The 23,189-nt window shown below is 45.1% G+C and overlaps 1 protein-coding gene across 13 annotated transcripts in view; it reads right to left on the reverse strand.

The window, feature by feature from the left end:
* LOC135254774 (transcription factor COE3-like) overlaps window positions 1-23,189 on the reverse strand; it is a 106,473-nt gene that overhangs the window by 14,321 nt on the left and 68,963 nt on the right. For 9 of the 13 annotated variants that reach the window (XM_064335253.1, XM_064335251.1, XM_064335256.1 and 6 more), the window contains exons 7-11: window positions 21,565-21,646; window positions 21,005-21,122; window positions 19,319-19,452; window positions 18,288-18,414; window positions 7,644-7,732 (exon numbers count right to left, since the gene is read on the reverse strand). In XM_064335253.1, coding sequence (XP_064191323.1) covers window positions 7,644-7,732; window positions 18,288-18,414; window positions 19,319-19,452; window positions 21,005-21,122; window positions 21,565-21,646 — 550 coding nt within the window. The remainder of the gene's footprint in view (window positions 1-7,643; window positions 7,733-18,287; window positions 18,415-19,318; window positions 19,453-21,004; window positions 21,123-21,564; window positions 21,647-23,189) is intronic. The other 4 variants (XM_064335255.1, XM_064335252.1, XM_064335258.1 and 1 more) reach the window with 1 other exon arrangement.

Consider the following 23,189-nt stretch of genomic DNA (forward strand, 5'->3'; position numbering starts at 1 on the left):
CGCTCGTCGGAGAGGCGCCGAAATGGCGTCACGCTCCGCCCCTGATTTCCCTCGGCGAGGCCGGGCCGCCGTGAATAACGATTCGCCGCGCGCGGCCCGGTCGGTCGCCATGCCGGGGCTAATTAGCATGCCGGACAGCGCTATCGCGCGGCGTGCGGCGCGGAGACAAATCGGCCGAAAGCCCTGGCGGCTCGCTCCCGTAGCCTCCGGGCAAGCGGAGGACGGGCAGGGTCAGCCTGAACACAAACGGCCTTTTCAGACTAATAAATGATCATAATATCTGATGAGGGAGAACACACAAAAGGCAGCGCTCTCCCCTGCCACTCACAACCCTCCCCCCACCCCCCCCACGCTTGATTACGCCGTGAGCCAATGAGCAAGGAGCGCTTTGTCTGCTCACTGCTTGGATCACAGTGTCCTCAGAACCAGGTTTTTTTGTCAGGGGTGGGTGCGGGGGTGGGGGGTGTACACTCCAAACTGCACATCGCTAATACACGTCCCCGTCGACCTGGCGTACAGGAGGAGCCTGAACCTGACACCTCAGTCACCTGCTTTCACACGCAGAGGGGCGCTACGCTACGCTACGGCTTTCTGCACTTTCACTAATGTTGGCAATAAAATATTTCTGACAAACCTTGTTGGGCATATCTATAAAGTTATAATGCTATGATGACAGTGTACATTTGAATGGAAATACAGTCAGTCTACACATTCGGGTTAAATGAAAATATATAAATGCGTGTGTGTGTGTGTGTGTGTGTGTGTGTGTTTGTACGCATGTGTGTGTGTGTGTGTGTGCTCCTGTGACAGCTCACATAGGGCCTCTAAATGTCAGACCCGTGTCTTGTCTCTGTTCCTCTCCACAGTCGGTACACCCGCCTGCTCACCCCTATCGCCGGCTCCAATCCCACTACCCCGCCCAGGCCAGCGCCCCGCCCCGCCCACGTCTCCGGGCTCGTGCGGCAGGGACAGGGGCCGTTTCCCCGCGTGCCACGCCCCGCCCGCTACAGCGCACCCTGCTGTCCGCGACGGACGGCCAATCTGTTTCGAGCCCGGCCCTTGCCAGCATCACCCCCCCCTTCCCGACACCCTCCCCCCAGGCCCGCTCAGAGTTCATTAATCTCCATTATAAAACAGAAGTTAGTTAATGTCTGGGCGCTCGGTGGCTGTGACTGCCCGCCTCGGGCCCCGCTCCTGGGGCCCCGCTCCTGGGGCCCGTGGCACTGAAGGCGTGTTCGTGTTTTGTGTGAGCGGCTGCCTCTTATTTCACCTCCATTAGACGCTGACAGCCGGCCAGCCCCCCCCCCGCAACAGGGAGGGGATGCAGCGGAATGGCGTCTCAGATCTCACTGTCACCCCTGCGTTAAAGTGTGTGTGTGTGTGTGTGTCTATTTGTGTGTGCGTGTGTATATGTGTCTATGTATATTGTGTGTGAGTGTGTGTGAGTGTGTGTGTGCATATGTGTTTATGAATATTGTGTGTGTGTGTGAGTGTGTGTGCGTGCGTGCGTGCGTGCGTGTGTGTGTGAGTGTGTGTGTGTGTCTATTAGTGTCTGTGTGTGTATGTGTGATGTTCTAAATTACAAAATTTCTGGGACCATGCTGTCTGTTTACAAAGGAAAAACAATTCAAAAGGCCATGTACCTCCAGCCAGCATAAAGCCAGCATAAACCACGGTAAAACCTCTTCAGGAGGAATTCCAGCCGCACTCCACTGACTGATACCCAGCCATCACGTGCAGCCCTCCACAGGACAGGTCAGCTGACCCCAGGGCCCGGCCGACCGAACCCGGGATCACCAGCAGCCCCGCGGCACACCCGTGCGTCACCCTGAGGCTGCCCGGGGCGACGGAACAAAGCGAAGGCGGGGCTTATACACGGCTAGCCAGTGACATGGCTAGCCTGAGCTGACAGGCTGCGGCGCGCGGGCCAGGCGCGGCCTCCCTCCGCAGGGGGGCATCAGCGCCAGGGTCAGCCCCTCTGCCCTCCCTTGCCGGCCCCCCTGCCTGCCTGCGTGCTGAGGGACGCGGCCATCGGATTCCTGTCAGGCTAAGTGCCAGCAATCAGCGCCCCGGCGCTTTAGCCGCGGCGAATCGATGCCGCGGTACCGCGACTCCCCGTTACCGCCATTAATCCTTATCACCGCCCCACACCTGGAAGCAGCGAGGGGGGCGGGGTGGGAGGGGTCAGGGGCGGGGCCAGGGTTGAACCCGGACACCGCATTCCTTAATTTGTCCGCCCCGACTGCGCGGTGGCCTTTTGGGAAGCGTTTCGCGGGTACCATGACAACGGGCAGGACGTTACACCAGAGTCTAGCCAGAAGCAGATTTGTTTCTCCGTTTTGACTTTTGAATTCCGAAAACAGTACTACCAAAATGATTTGCAAGGGGTTGGCATGTTTCCTGACTGAGAACAGAATATACAGAGGCAGTGTTAAGGGATTTATGCCCCATTCCCACAAGCAAACATCCTTATCGGTGGTTTAAGAGGGAACCCATGGAGCGTCAACATCATATGATAAGATAGTTGCACAGTCAGGGCGGTGAGCCACAAACCTTTAAAAGCCCAGAGACTATAAATATCGACGTCAAATTCCTACAGTATCACTGCCATCGAGTATTCTAAGGAGGAGGACGAGGAGCAAACTACTGTACGCTGTAAGTAGCGTTGCAATCATTCTGAAAGCCTCCCAGACGCGTGCAGCCAGTCTGCGATACACCCCACTTACAGAAAGGACAAAGCAGAAAATCCATAAATCTCACGTCGAGCAAGTGTGTTTAGTCAATTCCTGTAATGTAAAAGCATTCATTACATCAGAGCTTAAACTCGGGGCCGAATATCGCATTTATTCATCGTGAAAAGTGCTGCTTTGGGCAATAAAACAGGAGCGGGGATGGTCAACGGGAGTGTAATTCCAGTTTAAAAGAAAAGTTACATCTCGGCCCGACACGGTTATGATGACATTTATCTCTCAGAAGTCCCGGGTAATTTTTTTCGCTGATGAGACCTCCTCTCATAAAAACTGCATATTAAAACCCCAGGGATGTAATGAAACACAATGAATAATACAAAATAAGTAAGAGTCTTGCAGCGCGCCACAAAGTGCGGCGGTGTGCAGCGAGCGAGAGCGCCAGGAAAACCAACCGCTTCCTTCAGACTGCCAATCTGGCTCCTGGTCTCCAAAATAAAAGCCCACAAGGCATAAACACGCTCAGAAATTCAGCTTCCAGATGCCCAGGACTGATAGTACAGTGTACTGCCCATACCAAAGTGTGAATGAAGGAGAGAAAGGTCATCCTTTCATCAGCCTAGGGTGCAAGCCTGCATGGGAGTACACTGCAACCAGGAAAAGAGAAGCCGTGGGGAGATTTCAGTACCATTCTCTCTCTCTCTCTCTCTCTCTCTCTCTCTCTGTCTCTCATTCTCTCTCTTTCTCTCTCTGTCTCTCTTTCTCTTTTTCTCTCTCTCACTTTTTTGGTTTTTTACTTTATTTAACTGTTTTGAAAACTGTTTACTAATCGAGGAAATGTAAAATTCATACTTTAGCATTAATTTGTGTGTTCTTAGCAATGACACTGTGGCCTAGGAATTATGAGACATTTTTTGCCCAACTGAGGCGCTTGTTGTCACACCTCACATCCGGGCACAATATAATCTGGCAGGGAGCGGGCAGCCCTGCGGGCCATAATTGGCTACAGCACTTCTGAGGGCGAGAGGGTTCAGTCAGCGGGTGCTGCCCTCTAATGCCAAGGCAACGTGCCACAGTCTGCACTGTTCCATAGAAACGGAGGCTCCAGTGATTGGACGGGCCACAGATGCGTCCGCGCATTTGCAATCGGGTGACGGTTTTGGGGGAAAAGATAAGAGATGGGGAATGATAATAGATTAGTAGATGTCACGCAGCTCTAAGAGCCTCTCAGTCACTGCCCACGGATGGAGTTTCTGTGTCAGCGCTCACTTAAGGGGCCAAAAGGGGGCACTGTGCCCGCCAGCGAGAGCACGTCGCGAGCGGTTATGAGGTGCCACGGAAACCGAAACCCCACATTCCTTTGTTTCTGCTCATACTTTCCCCTTCCCTTTCCAGTAGCTCAGTTAATGGGGATTGGGGGGGGAGTGGGGGGGGTCCAGCCCCCTCCCCCTCAGCTACCCTGCACCTCCAACACTAAGAGACCGGATCAGCTGACCTAGGAGACCGGGCCCCGCCGACATGTCCCTTAACAATGATGAATCACTGGCTGGCCGCATGCCCCAAATGCAATCAGCCTCCCAGACGGCACACCCCCCCTCGAGCCCCCCCACCCCCTTACCCCCACCCCACCCCACACCGCTGCCCCCCTCTCCCTCGGCCAACCGTGGAGAGGAGGAGGAGGAGCCACGAGGACTCCAGCGCCGGTGCGTTGCGATCGCCTCTACGGCCCCCTCCTCCTCCGAGGGCACGGAAGAAAGAGATGTCTCTGCGTAGTTCAGGGAGAGGGCGCCCGGGTCAGCCGTAATAAGCTGTTACTTATTGTCCGTGTTCTGCTGAAGAGAATGTCTGAATGCGCTCTGCGCAAGGGCTCCGTCTGCGCTATAGTGATAGTGATGAATGGTCATTACATATCGCCTTCTGGCCTTTGACTTGTTTCAGAATAGAGATCGCAACGAATCCATTAATGACTGAAGTATGTCTTCAAATTAAAGATTTGTCCCATCAAATACTCAAGTGTTCAAGTGCTATACACGACGTTAGTTCTTACATTCCAAAACAGAAATGCTCAGTGGAAGCTAATTTATATTATAAATCATTTTGTTTAGATTTTTTGAGGCTAACCGAAAGAGTATTAAAATTTAAACGTTTTAAAAGTAGATGGTTCTCTTTTGTTTTTACTTTTCAGAGATTGGTGTCTTTTTCATACATGGAAATGTATTTCATACATAAAATTCTGTTTTACTGGGAGATGGCTAATATTTTCATCAGTTAACAATCAAATGGCAAAAACATTCACGCATATTACAGCGCAGTAAATATGCTTTCAAATGTGTGATTCTAATTGTGCAAATATGCAATAAATGCAGTAAGCTCATTTCGACGTGACTGTTTTTCCATCGAAGGTGCAATCTCCACAGAGACTCTGTAGTTTAATAAGCCTCAGTCAACCAGCCAGCATCTACATGCGAACACACACACGTACATGTGCGCGCACACACACGCACACACACAACGGGGGGTGGGGGGGGGGGGGGACAAAATGAACACAGAAATCCATGTTTTCAATATGCAGAGCTTCACTCTTTCCCTGCTGGCAAGACAAACTGGAAATGAAATGAAAAGCAAACACGATCCAGCTCGGCCTAGCAGAGGCCACTGCCAGGCACACGCGGGCCTGCTCTAAAAAATGCTATCTGTCAGAGGCTTGTTGACTGAAGAGAGACATTCTCCCCAAAGCCATTTATTCCTCACTCAAGACATGAGTGTTTCCCTAAACAGAATAACACTAACGCTTCTCCTGGGCTGGTGTGGGTACCCACCCGCGTATGGCGCGTATTGAATTACATGCCTACGTATTGTTTCATAAGCGGGATGAGAATCACAATGACATTCGAGTTGTTAAGTGCAACAATTCTAAAGAGACAATCATTCAAGTCCCAACATGAAGTATTCCCCAAGCAATCAGAGGACACCTCGCGCACAGCGCGTGTGATTGCATTAACGACAAAGCGCAGCGACACGCGCAGAAGCGGCCCTGATCTGTTTCGTTTCTAATAAGCGCGTATCTCACTCCGTGTTTTAAAGCTTTGAGTGAAAAAGAAACCAACAAAAAAAAAAAAACGATTTCTTCAGAATGACAAAAAAGAATGAAAATACTCTCCACTGTCACCAATCAAATATCAAAGGAGCCGGACTACGTGTGTTCACTATTAGTATTAATTTACAAATAAACTGCTTTTGGTGACTGGATCTCAGATGTCAGATTTTGATAAATGGGTTCAATTTGGCAGCTGTTTTAAACTGTCAGTCCCCATCTGATTGTATCCCCTCGTACAGCCGTGCCCTGCCCAGAGGAATCTCACTCACTTAGCCCGCGTGCTTTTTAGGGGAAAATAATCTTTTCATTCTAACGAGGCAGCAAAGTGCCAGGGGCAAAAGGAGGGAGTCTCCACTGCAACCCGCGGAGTATGTGTGTGTGCGTGTGTGTTTATGTGTGCGCGTGTATGTGTGTGTGTGTGTGTGTATGTGTGTTCATGTGTGTGCGGGCGTGTGTGCGTGATTGCGTGTGTGTTTATGTGTGTGCATGCATGTGCGAGTGTGTGTGTGCTTGCCTGTGTGCATGTATATGTGCCGATGTGTGGTGTAGGCATGAGCATGGGTGGGTCTGTGTGTGTGCGGGTGTGTGCGCTTTCAGTGTGTGTGACTGTGCACATGTGTGCACTTGCGTATGTGTGTGTGTCTGTGCAGGTGTGTGAGCTTGCGTATGTGTCTGTGGATCTGTGTGCATATGTAAGTGTATGACTGTGCACATATGCCAACATGTATGATGTTTGTGTGCGTGAGAGAGAGTGCAAGTTCCGTCCAGTTGGTTCAAAAACTGTGATAATATCAGTGCATTTTCTATAACATCTAATACAGCCCATATTATCGCTGTTAAGGAAAACTATGAGGAAGTGTTTGTAATGGAAGTGGGCTGTGTACTCGGTCTATCTCTGGAAGAAGCATATCCATCTCCTTTTTTGAAATGCCGAGTTGAAATACCATGCCTACCAAACAGACCAATATAAGTTACACATACTGTATTAACTGCTTGTTTTTGTTTTTGTGAGTCCAGGACATGTACATGGACTATTTATAGGCTTCTCCAAAAACAGAGCAAAATCAGATGTTTATCTGCAAAAAAACTCAAACAATTAAAACATGTGAAAGTGAGTGAGTGAGTGAAAGAGAGAGCGTGCAAGCGAGTGAGTGAGTGAAAGAGAGAGTGTATGGATGAGTGAGAGCCCACATGGTCTCCTCAGTCTCCTGGGTCTTGCATATTTGGCCTCCGTGACTTTACATCATTCCTTTCTTAGTCGCAGCAACCTCAGGTTCAGCGAGAAAAAAAAAAAGACTAGGCCGTAAAATATAGCCATCAACAAATGTGTTTCAAGTTAAGCCACAAAAACCCAGGCGGTCCAAATTAATATGGCGCGAGCGATCGTCCCCCCGAAACCTGGAACGAGCGTAATCGATGCGCTAGGCCCGACGCGCGACTTCGCAGGTACGCAGCTTTTTTATTTCTGATCTCTTTCCAGTCGCCCCCGACGCCGAGAGCGAGTTATTAAGCTGCGGGGGATAGGGGTGGCATGTGTGCCATGTGAGTCACGCTCCGTGCTCTGTGGGACCAATCATAAACCATTCAGGGAGCAGTTTGTTTTCCACCCCGAGAAAGGGCCGGGAGAGGCCAGGTACCAGACGCTGTAGATTTGTGTTTTACTTTCATAAGGAAGGGGTCGATAAATCAAGCCTGGCCGCAGAAAAAAAATGTGAATGCAGATATTTCAGTGAGGTTCCGCAAAATAAAATCCACACCGGCCCACCAGTCAAACGCGCGTACGAAGCTAGGGCCGTCGGCCCTCAGCTGAGAACAATGCAAAAGTATGTGCGTGCCTGGAATTCGCCCGCGTTCCCTACCTTGGGTAGTCTTTCGGGGTCCCCTGGATGCCTGGGGATGACCTTCTGTAGTCTCTGGAAGCCGTAGTCGATGGTAGGCTCATTCAGGGCTGGAGAGACAAGAGGCCCAAGGCAGTTAGCGTGATCATCAATATGTTAACGATCATAGAGAATCACAGAGTCCAGGTGCCCTTCACAGCGGGGAAAGCACTGAAAATCAGACACCTCTTCACCTGTTTAAAAAAAAAAGTTTCACAAAATTAAAGGATTAAACAAGGTCTAGCTGGTGTCCACCAGACTTCAGCTATTCTCAAATACCTGCCTGCCCCCACTCATTTACTGTGCTTTTGAAGTGCTGGATTGTTCAATATTTTGTGAAAATCCATACAATTATTCCATGGCCCTTTCAACATTTTTGTGGCTTCTTGGCTGCAGGTTCAGAAGCACAATATTCACAATGTCACTCTCTCCCTGCTTCCCCGACAGTCACACATTTTTGAATTGTTCGCCGAAGCCCGGAATCTCACCTTGCTCTCAGCTATCGCTATCAATGAGCGTCTGCGGCTAATATAATCTTCTCCCCCTATCTCTGCCCTCCATTTGCGCTTTATTCTCACAAACAAATGAAAAACTGGGAATTCTCCCCTTCTGATTGATAAAGAAGCGCGTACGCGCACGCGCACGCACCCTTAAACGAGTTAAAGGAATTCCTCCGTAATCAAAGCCATTTATCATAAAGTGCTGTCAAATTTGACTTTGGGGACAATTTGTCAGCCTTGTAGCCCGCTCTGTTTTGTCACCAGCGCCTCTTGCATTGCGTAAGGATGATTGGCACTCCAAATGCGGGGCAAATGGAACAGCTAGTTTCCGCCAATATGCATAACTGCCGCTTTCATGAATAAGAATAAGGGGCACGCCGGCGAAGCCCGCCGCCGTTGTCATGCGGGGAAAATAGATGTTGTTACCCGTCTAACAATATTTGTTTTCCCCTTCTCGGAAAGGAGGCCTACAGGCCCCCGAATCGCATTTTCCTGAGTTGATTGGCTCAGAGGAGAACGATATGGTTCACAGGTAGAGGAGTGGGGGATGGGGGGGGGGGGGGGCTGAGGGATAGAGGGCACAGGGGGAGCTAGTCTTCCCTCTTTGGCTCTGTGCTAAGTCCTGTGGGTGGCCCAAAGCACTGCTTTGCCGCATGTGCGTGAATTTGCATGCTGAAGCCCTGTCCTTGTCTAAACTGCCTTCAACACAAAATGATCTTTTATGCACTTGTAACACGCTTTCAAGGATAACCACAAAATGAGTTATTGTGAATGGTTACATCATGGGATACATCATTAGCATATACATCACTACACAGTAAAATGCCCGGTGTTAATTCATCTCTAACAGAGTCCAATAGGGACCATATGTACTCTGTAAGAGTTGATTTAACACTGAATATTTTACTGCGTACGCGAAATAAATGTTGTATTATTGTTAGAAATGCCTCTCGTAGCATATGAGAATACATACTGCAGTCGTATATCAGCTCACAGCAGGCTCTGAAATACATTGTCATTGAGAGCTACTGCATGAGGAAGAGACAGAGCTACGTGAGCAGGGCATTCTGGGAAATGCGGTGAGAGCACCGACCCGCCCCACAGAGGGGCCACAGAGCAGCGCTGAGCGCCATCAGGAGGAGCAGAGCATCTGCGCAGAGTGATTCACTAGATACTGGAAAACAAGCAAGAAGCAGAGGAACAGAGGGAAGGGATCCATTCACACTGAACACTGAGCAGAGAGGAAACCAATGAGATCAGCTCTCTACAAACTCCAGCCCCCTATAAGCTGAAACTCACCACTCATCACTGATTATTATCAACGTTAATGCACTATGATCCTCGCAGCTCATTGGTTGCATTAAGCTCCACCCTTCAGCTAATCAATATGTCGTCTCCTCCCAAAAAGCAGGGGTAGCATAAGAGTAGCAGCACGCAACTCGAACCCTGACCCCCCCTCCTCTGTTCCTCTGAGCATTATCTGCCTGATATGAAGATGGATTGCCTGATTTATTGTAAACATATTCTGCAATTCCAGCCATCGGTATCGCATTCTCCATTGTAATTTGTATAGATTTTCACATAGAGATGGGGGGTGGGTGTGTGCATGTGTCAGGGGTCGAGGGGAAATAATGTACTTCACGGGAAAGCGTGCATTAGAATAGAGATGTGACTGCTCTTTCATGAATTCTTTCATTCTTCTGTATGGATATAGACAGTGCACATTGTCTTTGACCCCTCATTACACATATACAAAGCTAGAGAATGCTGGAGCAGTCAGCAAACAATGTCATGAGTATTATGAGACAGACAGGAAATAAGGGGATAGAAGGCAGAACTATCCTCCAAAAAAGGAGTGGATACGTATAAAAGAAGAGCCACTCCCTTTTACATACATTAACACAATCTGTAATAAAACATGATGGAAAATTACATCACAAGTGTGTCACGCTCTCCATCCAGCAACCAATTTCCTTTGGGGTTTTTACAAACCACTTTAACAGCGATATTTATAATACCATAGCAATTTCTGCCTTTCTGCCATAGAATTTCTGACTGTTTACCTGGGGTCTTTTCAGAGATATCGATGCTAATTTCATCCTTACTCAACTGCTTCTTATTTAACAAACCATTGCTGAAGGCAGAAAGCTCTCATTTATCACAAAGCGTCTATTAACCTTTTCTACTGGAGTGTAATCAGCAGCTATGACTGGCCCTCAAGTCAATCTAGCCCCTGGACATGGCATTAACCCCTCTCATCTGAAACAAAGCATCTCTAGGAAGAAACGAAAAGAGACGAGAAGGAAACTTTATAAGATAACAGTATCTGGATGAAGAAAGAAGAGATTCCACTGATCTATGCCTAAGGTTTCTTCTGATCTATGGCAAACCAGATCTGGTCTGTTAATTCAGATAATTCATTTTGGTAAGGTTTTTTAATATAACAAAGAGAACTACAGATCACAAAGAAAACTACAAATCGCCACACGCAACAAGCCATCTCCGGATCACTGTGGCCTCCTGGGATAGCATTTGTCCCTATGCGAGATAGCCCTGGTTTCAATCAATACGTGTGCTTAAGTCTGACAATTCGAAGCAAGCGTCTTTTGTTTTCTGAGCAAACACAGTTTGGCGAGTTAATTATAAAGATCGCTGAACTTGCAAAACTGTGTTTGTGAAGAAGAAGAAAAAAAACACTTGCATTTCAGTGTAAGTCAATGTTAAGGACAAACAACATTGTATGAATCTAGGCCAAAGTCATTAGCTAGTTATTAGTGGGAGTCAGATTAGTGTTTAACAGGACCTAGCATGTCTCAGTGGACACGTTTATACTGTGAAATCTACGGTATTGCGTCTGGGTTTGCTCCACGGTTCTTTCCGGAAGCCAGCATTAACCGTCCCTAGCCCGGCGGAGACGGTCCGCTTCCTGGTGACGGACGCCTCCAATACCTCTCCGCCGCGGTGCCCTGATCGAAAAAAAGCCGTCGCCGCGCGATCGACAGCGACGACGTCATGGCGTTATGTTACCCCCCGTCTCCACTTCCCTCCGACACCGGGCGGCCTCAAGGGCTTTCCCCCATTACACTGATGCGCCATCAAATAGAGCTGACAGGCCAGACAAAGTGCATGATCACGGCCTGTCCGTCAGGAGGCCGTTTGATTTGATGGAGCGGCGGAGACTTCGGGGGGCCGGACCAGCCGCAAATTTCACATTTCAATACATTTTTTTGATTGATTTATTTGTATTTATTCGTCTCTGACAAATGGGTGGTTCAGACTTCAGTATTGAAAACACCGGAAAGTTCGTTTTTCACTTTTGGAGCTATGTATTTTGTTTATGGGAAGTTTGATTGCGGATTCGCCGTCTGCCGAGTCCCCTGTGTCGATTCGTGTCTGCTCCATGTCCTAGGGAGCTACGCACAGCACAATTGTGATAGCGTATTTGATTTTCAGGAGGAACTGTATAAATGCTACTCTGGGCTGTTATTATTTCAGGAGGGGCAATATTACGCAGAATAACAGACTGGAGGAATGAGCCCCATCCATTTATCTAGAAGTATTTCTTTTTTTTTTCTGTCTCCTTTTGTCTCCTTTGTACATACAGAAAATGAAAGATAGACACAGGAATCAAGTCATAAATGCACAGGCACTAGGACACCCACAAACATGGGCCAAACCATGTACAATCACACACACAGGCTCAATCACACAATGCACCCACTTAAACCCATAACCTTTTCTCACACATATGTGTGTACAAACACACACACATGCACACACACACACACACACACACACACTCACTAAGGGGAATAAAAGGAGAAATTCAAAGCGAGAAAAGCTCGATCAATCACCAGGGCCTGTCACTGCAGCCCCCTCCATCCCAAATCGATGCTCATAGAAATTTCATGAACTTTAAACTGTGATTGACAGGCGGCCTCTGCTGAGGCAGGGAGACGGAGAGAGGAGGAGAGGAGAGGGGGGCTGGGTTGGGGGGGGTCAGGCCTTTAAAGATGGAGCCCACCGGGGTAGATGAAGAGGCGACACCACAGGCCTGATCACAGCTGCCCTGTTCACCAGACACATTCAATTAAGACAGAGCACTTTCCACCATGGCCGCCATTAGAATGACTGTGGTGGCTGAGACATCCTATTTAACCCAGTTCAGAACTGTCCCTTCTTCAAAGATATTGAAGGAGTCGGCATAATGTTTTTTTCTTTGTTGTTTTACCACAACCACATGTTTTTATTTTCACAAATTTTATTAATTAATTACGAAATCAGCTTAATTGCATCAGACCTATACTGTAGGAAACTGTGTCCCTAAGGAAACTTCAATTTAAGCTTTAATTTTCTTTAATAAATGAATAAATGAACAGTTTTACCATTTCCCTTTATGGGTTCAGGGAGAAAAACAACAAATCAAAACAACAAAGAAAGAAGACCAAACATAGCAGAAGTTTTTCAGCACTCCACTATCCAGCTCATCAGCATTTTAGTCACACTAGTTTCTTTGTTTTCAGTGCTCTGACAAACTAGCAGACTCGCTCTCTCTCGGTGTGTGCCCCTGGTCTTGGCCCCGTACCGTGGAGAGGAGCACACCTTTAAGCACCTGGGCCGATTAGTTAACCCAGCGCAGGTGTGTGTGTTCTCTCCACCGGTAGGCGTGGCAAAGACAAATCCGCTACTCCACTGGACCCAGTGCCACATATGCCTTTTCAGTAGAGGGGTTGATTGCTGTAACAATGGGCCATATTTTGAATGAATTCATTTTAATTTAATCAATGCGAATGAGTGAATTATGCCACCATAATTAACCAATGAATGTGTGAGGTAATACTGAGTGTTTTAGAATGCCAAAAAAATGTGGATAAATAGATCAATTAACAGGGCAAACACAAAAGGCTAACAGATTATCATAAAATAATAAAACTACTTCACTGGGGGGTGGGCTTCTTTAACAAATATTTTAAATATTGAATCCTGTAAAACTAATCCATTTGCCAGTACAGAAAAAATATGTGCAAGGAGTATTGTTGTTCTTGTTCTAGTGACCAGTCACTAGTTACATAGGTTTTTCCAATCCAAACTCTTTTAAATAATGATTCATATAGCTTTAATAGTGAATGTAGCAAAGGATTTATTTTTATTTTTTAAAGAAAACTGCATTTTAGGGCTCCAAAATTCTGGGCATTTTAAGGCACTCTGTCTTTTCATCAGCTTTTATTTCGGGTTTGGCAGTGGTTGCCCACTTTTTCCCGCAACATCACTGGGTCCAGAGCTGAAACAATCACGGACAGTCAATCTTCCCTTGACACGGCTTTGTAGTTCATTCTATAAACTCCCAGAATCCCCTGCACAAAGAAATGTCTCCTAAATCAAACTCCTATGGGACACAGCTTGTGCACATTTCCCTAAACCCTTCCTGCTGTGTTGGGCATGGGATTCACACTCGTGCGGTTCACCTTCTTAGCAAATTCGGCGAAATGAATTGTTCCCCGGCCTGACAAAACAAACAGTTTCGATCCGGTTCTACATAATACTTAGTGGTGAGGGAGGGATTTTAAATTATAATATAACTATTTATACAAACTATTTGATTAAACATACTGTACACTCGATAGAGTCGCTTTGGTAATACAAATGTAAAATTCTGCCATGCTAGTAAAGCACATTTAATTGAGTTTAATTGAACTGAACTGAACTGAACTGAACTGAACTGAACTGAACTGAATTGAATTGAATTGAATTGAATTGAATCTAATTGAATGGAATGGAATTCAATTTAATTCAATGGTTAAATTTAAAAAAAAATGCCTGATAGCATGCTCTGTTGGAACCCAGTCATTTAGTCTCCCCCCAGCTATCATAGCTGATACTGTGCATATGAAGAACATAAGATAGCCAGGTCATATTAAGTGATATTGCTGTGTTCCTTACGAAACCGAGTGCACTGCTTTTCAGCAAAATAAGCTTGGTTACTGGGAGGCAGCTGCTAGCCGCCAATGTTGCTGCCTCTTTGTCTTAATTTCGGTGCAGGTGAAAGCATCTGGGTCAACAGGAACAGTTCCAGCTACCAGCTACCAAGACCCCCCACCGACAGCCCCCAGCCTACCCAGATCCGCTCCCCATACTCCAAACCCCCACGTTATCAAAAGCATCTGCAAATGTGGACCGTGTCCAAGCCTGCTCTGAAAAACATCTGCTACAACCTTCCTTTTCCTGCTATAACCATGAAAACAAGGCCTGGAAGCTTGCATGTAAAAAATAAATTGCCCGATCTCGCCCAAACTCTGAAATGTCGATGAAAACTATTCAGATGTTTAAAATTATCCGAGCACTGTTGCATCATTTGACATTGACAGTTGTGTGTGTCATTGCTACAGCTTCCAAATCATGCTCCTGCATACCCTTGCATTGTCCCCAGTGATGGAAGCCAGCTGTAAGTGGACATGACTGCGTGAACAAAGACTAGGGAGAATAAAGAGGAGTCAAAACCCTCCTGAGGCAATAGCCACATTAACATATGATACAACAAAAGAGGAGACATCCTCAGCCGCATTTACATTTACAATCGCCTTTAAATAAGTAATAAAGAAATACACATTATAATAATGATTGTTATTGCTACTGTTATTGTTATGGTTATTCATATTCTTATTATTTTGTCTTCGTTCTTGTCACCTCGTAATCAGCACGGCCTAATGATTATAAGGAGTGTTATTAATGGGGTAACTGCTGGAGAGGCTTTAGTTCCTGTCAGTGAGGCTCTGGGTTTGTAAAGTGCTGATCAATGAAGCCAGAGAGGGAGGGATCGATGGGTGGTGAGTTATTGCAGCACTCTGCGACTGATTTTCGGAGAGCTGTGTTTTCCCAGGATAGTCAATACCTCCCGGCTCCTGTCTTTAATTTGCCTATAAATTTCTGCAGCCAGAGCCGGAGAGACAACTTGGGAGAGAAAAAGAGGGGACCACAAGAAAGGAGAGCATGAGGAAAAGCATGGGGAACAAGAGTTGAGGAGTGTGAGGAGAGAAAAGAAAAGGAAAGAGCGAGAGAGAGAGAGAGAGAGAGAGAGAGAGAGGGAGAGAGTGTGAATGTAGTCACTGTAAGGCAGTGTAAGACATTTATAGTGTTCACTAATTATTCATCTATGTCAAAATACACTGCTGTACATTGCTTTTGTCAATGCATTGCTTTTGTACATGTATTACCATACAAACATGTATATAAATGCACTTCAAATGTACTTAAATACAAAAGGATGTCAGAAGCATGGTGGCCCGTGTGTGTGTGTAAGAGAGAGAGAGAGAGGTGTGTGTGTGTGGGGTGGGGGGGGGGTAAGCTGGGAAATGGGGCCACAGGGAATCTCAGAAGGGGTCACCATGATATGGTTGGCCAGTTGGCACTTTGCCTTGACTCTAGAATGGCGGTACATAAATATTACAGAGAGGCATATGTTTACAGATTTATTTTACAAAATGTGTGTAGAGGCTTTTCCAGCTCATAAGCGCTGCGAGGAGATATATCACATAGTCTCTCATACATTTGTAGGTTACAAAGCAATGGAGTTCACACATTACTTTAAAGGGCTGCTTATGCTGTCAGGAAATGTAATAAATATTTTACTACTTTGTATGTATGACCATGAAACTGTTAATAAAGAAACAGTAAGCGGGTACTTAATTGGTAATAGGATATCTGTTGGGTTTATGATATCTTGCTTCAAAAAGTGACTTCTATTGCACATATCCATGCTAGAACCTGACGTTAATTCAAAACAACAAACCATAACATGTTGAGAATTTTTAGAATTCTTTCTAAGTAAAATATCTAGCCAAATAGCCCCCACTACAATGCCTTTGCTAACAGGATAAGTGGTGCAGTCCTCTATCACAATTACTGCATAGCAGCAGTGGCTAATTGCATGCATTCCTGAGAATGCACATTCTAATCTTCCCTCTAACCCAATTTATATATTTTTCCCAATTAACAGGGGATTCTATATTACTAAAAATAAGATTAGGAATTCCAAATCTGGAGAAAAGTACAACTACAGTGATTAAAGAGCTTTTAAAAAAGCAATTAGGCCACAGTTCAGCATGTACAGTACTCCATGTGAGCATGTTATTAACCTTCAACACAACTAAATATATTATTATATTAACTATACCTCTCTAGGACTAACTAGAAAACCAATACATTGTAAACAAGGATAAAAAAAATGTTCCTTCCATCAGGTAATCCTATATCTCAAGTTGCTTCTTGCATTATTAAATTATTAAATAAGCTTTAAATCTTCTCTCTCATTTCATGCAACCCTCCGTTTGATGTGCTAGATGGTTAATATAAGATCACAGGATTGTGTAGGGATGTAAGACACAGGGGAATGTTTTTGTTCCTGAATAATAACGGACAGACTATATACAGTATGTGGCTACTTAAAGTTGGAGGTAAGACCCACTCCTACCAATATGACCAGGAATAAATGCAGGAAACAGTAGGTTCAGCTCTTACTGAAAATGTTATATATTTCAAACAGTCCAAAGAAAATGATATGAATGAATTGCCCGCTTTGACTATGTTAAAAGAAAAGAAAGCGGGCACTATAGTTATTGGGGTGCTGTGCTGAAGGCATAATACATGCTCACTATATAATTGAATCCATTATTATTATAATGAAGGCAGCACCTCTTCAGGCAACTTTCCCCATCTATCACATCGGAAGGAGCATAAAGGTTAAAATAATATTGGGCATGTGGTCCAGAGTAACTATGAAAAGTATATTTAAGTGTGTAAAGGTACAAACTTAATGTCTACAACATGTGATACATTTCAATGTATTTTAATCTATGTAAAATGCAATGTTGACGAAGTGCTAGTTAGCTGTGTACCACTGGACAGTCACTCCATGAATAGTGTACAGCTGGCTCACTTCAGTTGAAGAGGCAACATACAGTTGCTTTATAACTGTCATCAGGAAAGTTATTACAAAGACGTGCTGCAAATGATTTTCCCGTGGTCTAATGTATACAGCCTGAAGACCATAAATATAAACGCTCTGCTTTAGAATGATCTGATTACAGCATATGGCTTTAAACCAAATTGTTTCATCTCAGATTCAGTGGAAAATAATACAAGCGACTCTCAATATGCAATCATGGGATCCAAGGCTGTGACATCACCCACAGAGCCTCAGTACTGTGGGAATTTAATTCGTCCACAACATTGTCCAACAAACATCGCGCTATTGTGTTGAAAGCTTTATCTAAAAAAAAAAGCATAACCATTGGCTCCAAAGATGTGTTAATGGCCTTTAGAATCTGCAAGCATAAAAGGTGACTATTCACGCAGTGGCCTACATCTATATTATCATTCTGACCAATAGAAAAATGAATCTGATACCCTGTACTTCTGTCACTCATATCGCCGAGCTGATCTTCCATTAGCATCGCAGAAGAATTGACAGTGCCAAGGCTGGCTGATCAGTCCATTGTGAGGTTGTCTCTTTGCCCCAATGTACATGTATGCGGATGTGTTTGCCGAGGGCATCAAAGAGAGGGAGAAAAGGAAAGGCAAAGTCCTTGTGTTTAACAGACAGCTGTAGCAAAGTCCCCTCTCTTATGCTGAATGTGGTGACATTCTGTTATCATGCTAAACAGTCCTGCTGACCTTTACACTACTTTGAATGGTGTCTGGATTATTCAAGGGGATAATCGAAAAGTGAAAAGGCTGATTTAACCTAATGATATCAAAGCCAGAAGCTTCTGTGCATTTCTATGTCTTTGTGTGTGTGTGTGTGTGTGTGTGTGTATATATATATACGAGCCTGTGTGTGCGTGTACTTGTCTGTGGAGGGTTGAGCAATACTTATGCATCTACTGAAATCAAGTGTCCCACTGCTGCTGACATACAGATATGGAGGGAAAAGTTGAAAAACATCTCAGCGCTGCATTATTAAGGCCAACCTGCTCAGTATAATCGCTTAAATCACAGAGGTTATGAAGGACAGATAAGGGGGAAGAAAGCCAAACGGAAACGATAACGGTAACAACACTCGATGCAATAGGCAACACGGTGGCACAAAGGAGGACTCCTCCCCGGGCACGGCGCCGCCCTGCTGGCCCACCTGTGTAGATGAACCGTCCTGGCGCCCCTTTACAGAACTGCTTGGACTTGTAGGAGAGCGTGACCTCCACCACGCCGGGGATGTGTCGCGGGGGAGTCTGGACTCGGATGGCATGAGGGGTGATGAGCTGTTAAACGACACAGGACGTACCGTCAGCACACACAGGGGGGAGGAAAGAGCAGCCATTTTGTTTCTAGGGTCAAAGTTCAGCAAGGTTTATAACCTCTCTATTGAAGGAAGCCTACAAGGAGCTTTGCCAGTGAGTGTATCATTATTTATAGTTTTAATTTTGTGTTTATTTAAAGCTTCATCAAGGGTGTCAGTTCTGTCTCAGCACTCTGATCTCTATGCTTGAGGGCACAGAAACAGAGGAGTTAGGGAGAAGAGAACCTGAATGCACTTTCTGTGTTTTAATATTTTATATTTCAGCTACCTCGTAAAACTCAGTGTTCCTCTCAGGGGCTGCTGTCCACCATAGGAAGGGATAAGGAAGGGGGGCCCACAGAGATTTAACATACAGTGTGATATATTGTTTATATGTGGACTTGCTAGAAAATATCATCAAAAATACATTCCTCAGCAATATATTAATAAAATAAAAGAACATCTTGCAATATCTGAAAATAGCGTGCCAATAATTTTATTGTGTGCAGTTTGCAAAGTGTTGCAATATCTTTTTCTGATCTTCTGATTTGACACAGCACTATATTCAAATTCAGTAAGCGGGGGTGATAAGGTGAGAGGACAGTGGAGTTAGGTTCTGAAAAAGGGTTCTGGGTCGTATGCACAGAACCAGTTGGATGGATGATCTTTTGTTAGTAGACATGGCTGCTCTCATTACTTTTGACCATTACCTTAACCAATAACTTCAAAGATCCCTCAGGGAGTAACATGGAATAACATGGGCATCCCCTCTTAGTGGATAACCACGAACATGCACTGTATAATCCATGTAGCGCACAATCATACACACACCCCATACTACACCAGGAGGAACAACCCAGGCCAGGCCGCCCTCAGACGGAACCCACCTCGCTCCACACCAGCATGGTGCCGAACACCACCTGCAGCCCGTCGAAGAAATTGTCGCCGATGATGATGACGGTGGCGCCGCCGGTCGTCCAGCCCTCGCTGGGGCTGATGGCTTTGATGCAGGGCGTAGCTGCTTCGGAGACACAGGCGGGAAGGGCGTGAGAACTGGGGCCCGAGTTTTAAACGCAGTCTGACCAGCTCAAGTACTCAGCCACACAGCAAAATGTCCCGTCAGTGTTAATTAAACTCTTAACAGATAACATTTGGTCCCACTTTGGAATGTGAAACCAAATGTTAAGATCTGTTAAAAATCTGTTAAGAGTTGAATTAACACTGGACATTTTACTGTGTGCATTGTTATGGTCAGGCTTCCTGTTACAAAAATCTAGCAAAATTTTGAGATCCAATGTTGAATAAAGATTTTGATTTAATAAAAAATGAATACAAATCAACTGAGTAGAATTACAGTAATCTATCAGTCATTTTAAATAACCTACAAACACCTCTTATCAATTACTTATACAATATGTTTGTCATGCATCAAAAATTGGTCAGTTCAAAAGTGTTACATAGAAAGAAACAACATAGATAACAAAGGACAATGCTATGATATGACTTTGGAAAACTTTGCTTGTTGTCTCAAAAACCTTACACCCCCAAAATTCATCATACTCTATGTTAGGCTGCATTGTACATTGCCATTTGCCATACTTTAATATTAAAACCTGATTTTATGCAGTTATTTTGTCTTTTTTTGGTGGCATTAAAACTATTGTTTTGCATTCCCTTTGTTCTTTGTGCTACTACGAGTCATAACTCTCAATAAAATAGCCTCCAATGCACATTAAGTACATTAAGAGTTATAAATGCAATCATATTCACAGTCCCAGTAATTGCAATCTTAATAGCCACCAATTCAGCATACTTTCCAGAGAATCAATGCCAGTGTTTGAATTCCAGTTCAATATTAGAGTCCGTCTCTCTATCTGCCAGTAAGCCTCACTCTTCCCCGCACCACAGAGACAGACAGGCAGACTGGGGCCCCATCACACACATTTCCATCCTGATTGATTAGTCTTGTCTGGAAGGGTAACCTCTGACCAGCCAGTCAGATAACAGGCAGGGGAGCCAGTGACTAGATCGTTGCACAGGCCTTGGGAAGAGTCTTACCATTGATCACACACTTTGTGATTTGCTATCATTTCTATCAACTCACTGCAGGGACAATATGCATAGCAGGGAAAGCAACATCATACATTTACAGTATGTAATAAGACGAGGGATCGGAACGATTGCATGGCAGCTAGCACTTACAGAAACTTTACAGAAAGAGATGTTGGGAAATCGTAATAGAACACTCATCAGGAGAAAGGAGAAAACTTTGAACTCAACTTCTAATACCCTTCTCATTTTAGTAAGATATATTGGATATTTTCAGTTTAAACATTCAAAGCTTTTGTACAACACTCAGATGTGTCTGAACTTGAAGATTTTGATCAATGTTTCAGCCTATCAGTCTTTGTAAGCTGGTAAGCATGAAGATCAGTAATGAAAGGTTAAAAGTTGATCCAGTGGAGACCACATGAGCGTTGTTCCGGTGAGACACAGACCCTGAAGTCCCAGGCTTTAGGATGCCTGGATCACATGACCCTACCACATGACCCTGGCCCCAGAGAGCATCCTACCTTCGGAGGGGTCCAGGCGCCGGGCCCTCCTGCCGTGTTTGGAGTTGTTGTGGACAAACATGTTGTCGGAAACCGCGAGGACGTGACCGTCCACGTTGAGCGTTGTGGACACCACCACCTAAGGGAGACAGAAAAGGGAGGGGGGAGGAACTCAGATCAGAGGATATGGGCACATTGATTAAGGTAGTGGTGTTGGGGAATGATGGTGGCTCCTGAACAAAAGTTCTAAGGTTAATAGTTTCAATCAGTTAAAAAAGTGGGCACCTGTTTGCGGCAGTAAATGCCATGTTTAACTACATGTCAGCTGCACATGAAGTGTCTTTGTCAGACTCATGTCTGTGTTAGCACGACTTCTCATCACAGTGTGATAAGAAGTGCTAGCTGATATCAAGTGTGTCAGAGGAAATCACGTGCTTGTCCCAAATCTATAGCAGAGGCTGCAGAAATAAGTGTTGATGAGTATGATCATGATTGGGCCTTGTGAAGAAAAAAGAGAGGAAAGCATAAATGCTGATTTTTAAAATAATGTGAATACTGCGGCTCTGCGTCAGATAGCCTACCTGAAACCTCCGCATGTCTCGCGGATTCCCAGCATTTTTCAAACAATTCTGATTGCACTTGAGGAAGAATTTCAGGAAGAATCTGTGGGGGGGGGGAGAAAAACAAACTGCTTTCAGCAGAAAGCCACGGCTGCCGCTGTCTTGTGATATTTCAGACGCAAGCACAAGTGACTACTTGTGACACAGGCACAAGGGAATGGCTTTCAATACAAAACACTCTAGATGGCCCAACAGAGGTTGAGGGTTGTAACTTTAATTTAGGGATTTAGGGAAACCGATACGCAAAACAGCAATCAAATGGAAACATAAATTCTACAAGGATTTGAGAAAGGGAAATGAACGGACTTACATCATATATCACATCAAAGCAGAGCACAAAACACCCTTATGGGGTCCCTTAATACTTATAACACTGTCGTTCAGGTCATTACAACATTGAAAGGTGGGAGAACGTTTGCCATCAGTAACTGCCGTGAAAGGGCTTTGTGAATATTATATAAACACAAAAAAATTGGCTTCGCTACTCGAGGGACCACATCAAATCAATTAATCAACCCAGTTTAATGCATAGCCATAACAAAAAATCCAGTATTGGAAAAAGATCTGTGATTAAAATTTGTGTAAGTAAATGGGTAAATGGGTTGTCGTTATGATTTAAAGTAAGTTAGTGAATCCTTTCCCATTTCTGTGTGGATTTATGTGCATTTTCACCTATGGCATTGGATTATGAATGTATATGATAGGGCATGATTAAACCCAAGGCCTAATAGACTACACGGCAGAATGTTTCCCAGCAGAAGTAAGACAGCAGAATTAATGTGGTCTTCATGAATTTTACCAATGACCTACTACACACATTAATCTGGGGGGGGGGCGGCCAACCCTGTTATTGATAGAACACTTCCCGCGTAATTTCTGTGCCACATTATCACGATACTAATCCCCGCATTTAACTGCTGACAAGGTCGTAGACAGCATTGTCACATTAACCACAGGATAACCCCAGCCACAGTGGGTGGAGGTTAACTAAATCTTCTTTTTTCAAAGGTGATGTGCAGTCTTCAGGTTTTATCGAGGAAATATAGGGCTGGTCCATGAACCCGCATCTGTTTTCATCTAGTTAGACACTGGAACCATCTTTTGTAAAACACACAGGACAAATTTGTGTCGACGATTTACAAAAAAGAGAAAAGATTTATACGTCATCGAAAGCAGATTTCCGCGTCTCTGCATTGCTCCCGCAATAAAGCAAGCCAGATATAAAAATCAAAGCCCGGCCCCGTAGCTTTAAAAATATGAACATTTCGTAATCACAGTGGAAAGAAAAAAAATGGCCGTCTCTATTTAGCCGGCATCGATTGGCACTTGATACGGGGGTACAGCAGAGGCTGTTAATGTGCTTTATGGCCATAGAGTACAATAATATGGGGAGCCCATCGTGCAGCTCCATTCACATGATATTGGAGTCCTTGGGAGCAGAGATATGGATCAATAGGGATTGGATTAAAACACAGTAGGAGACAGGGCTGGTAACTGGACCCGCACGCTGATATTAGAGTAATGCTGTGTTTATTGAGAATTAAATTGAACTGGGGCCGAGGCACTAGCAGAACAAAAAAAGAGAC

This window comes from Anguilla rostrata, chromosome 5, assembly GCF_018555375.3.
Source record: "Anguilla rostrata isolate EN2019 chromosome 5, ASM1855537v3, whole genome shotgun sequence".
Lineage (NCBI taxonomy): Eukaryota > Metazoa > Chordata > Actinopteri > Anguilliformes > Anguillidae > Anguilla > Anguilla rostrata.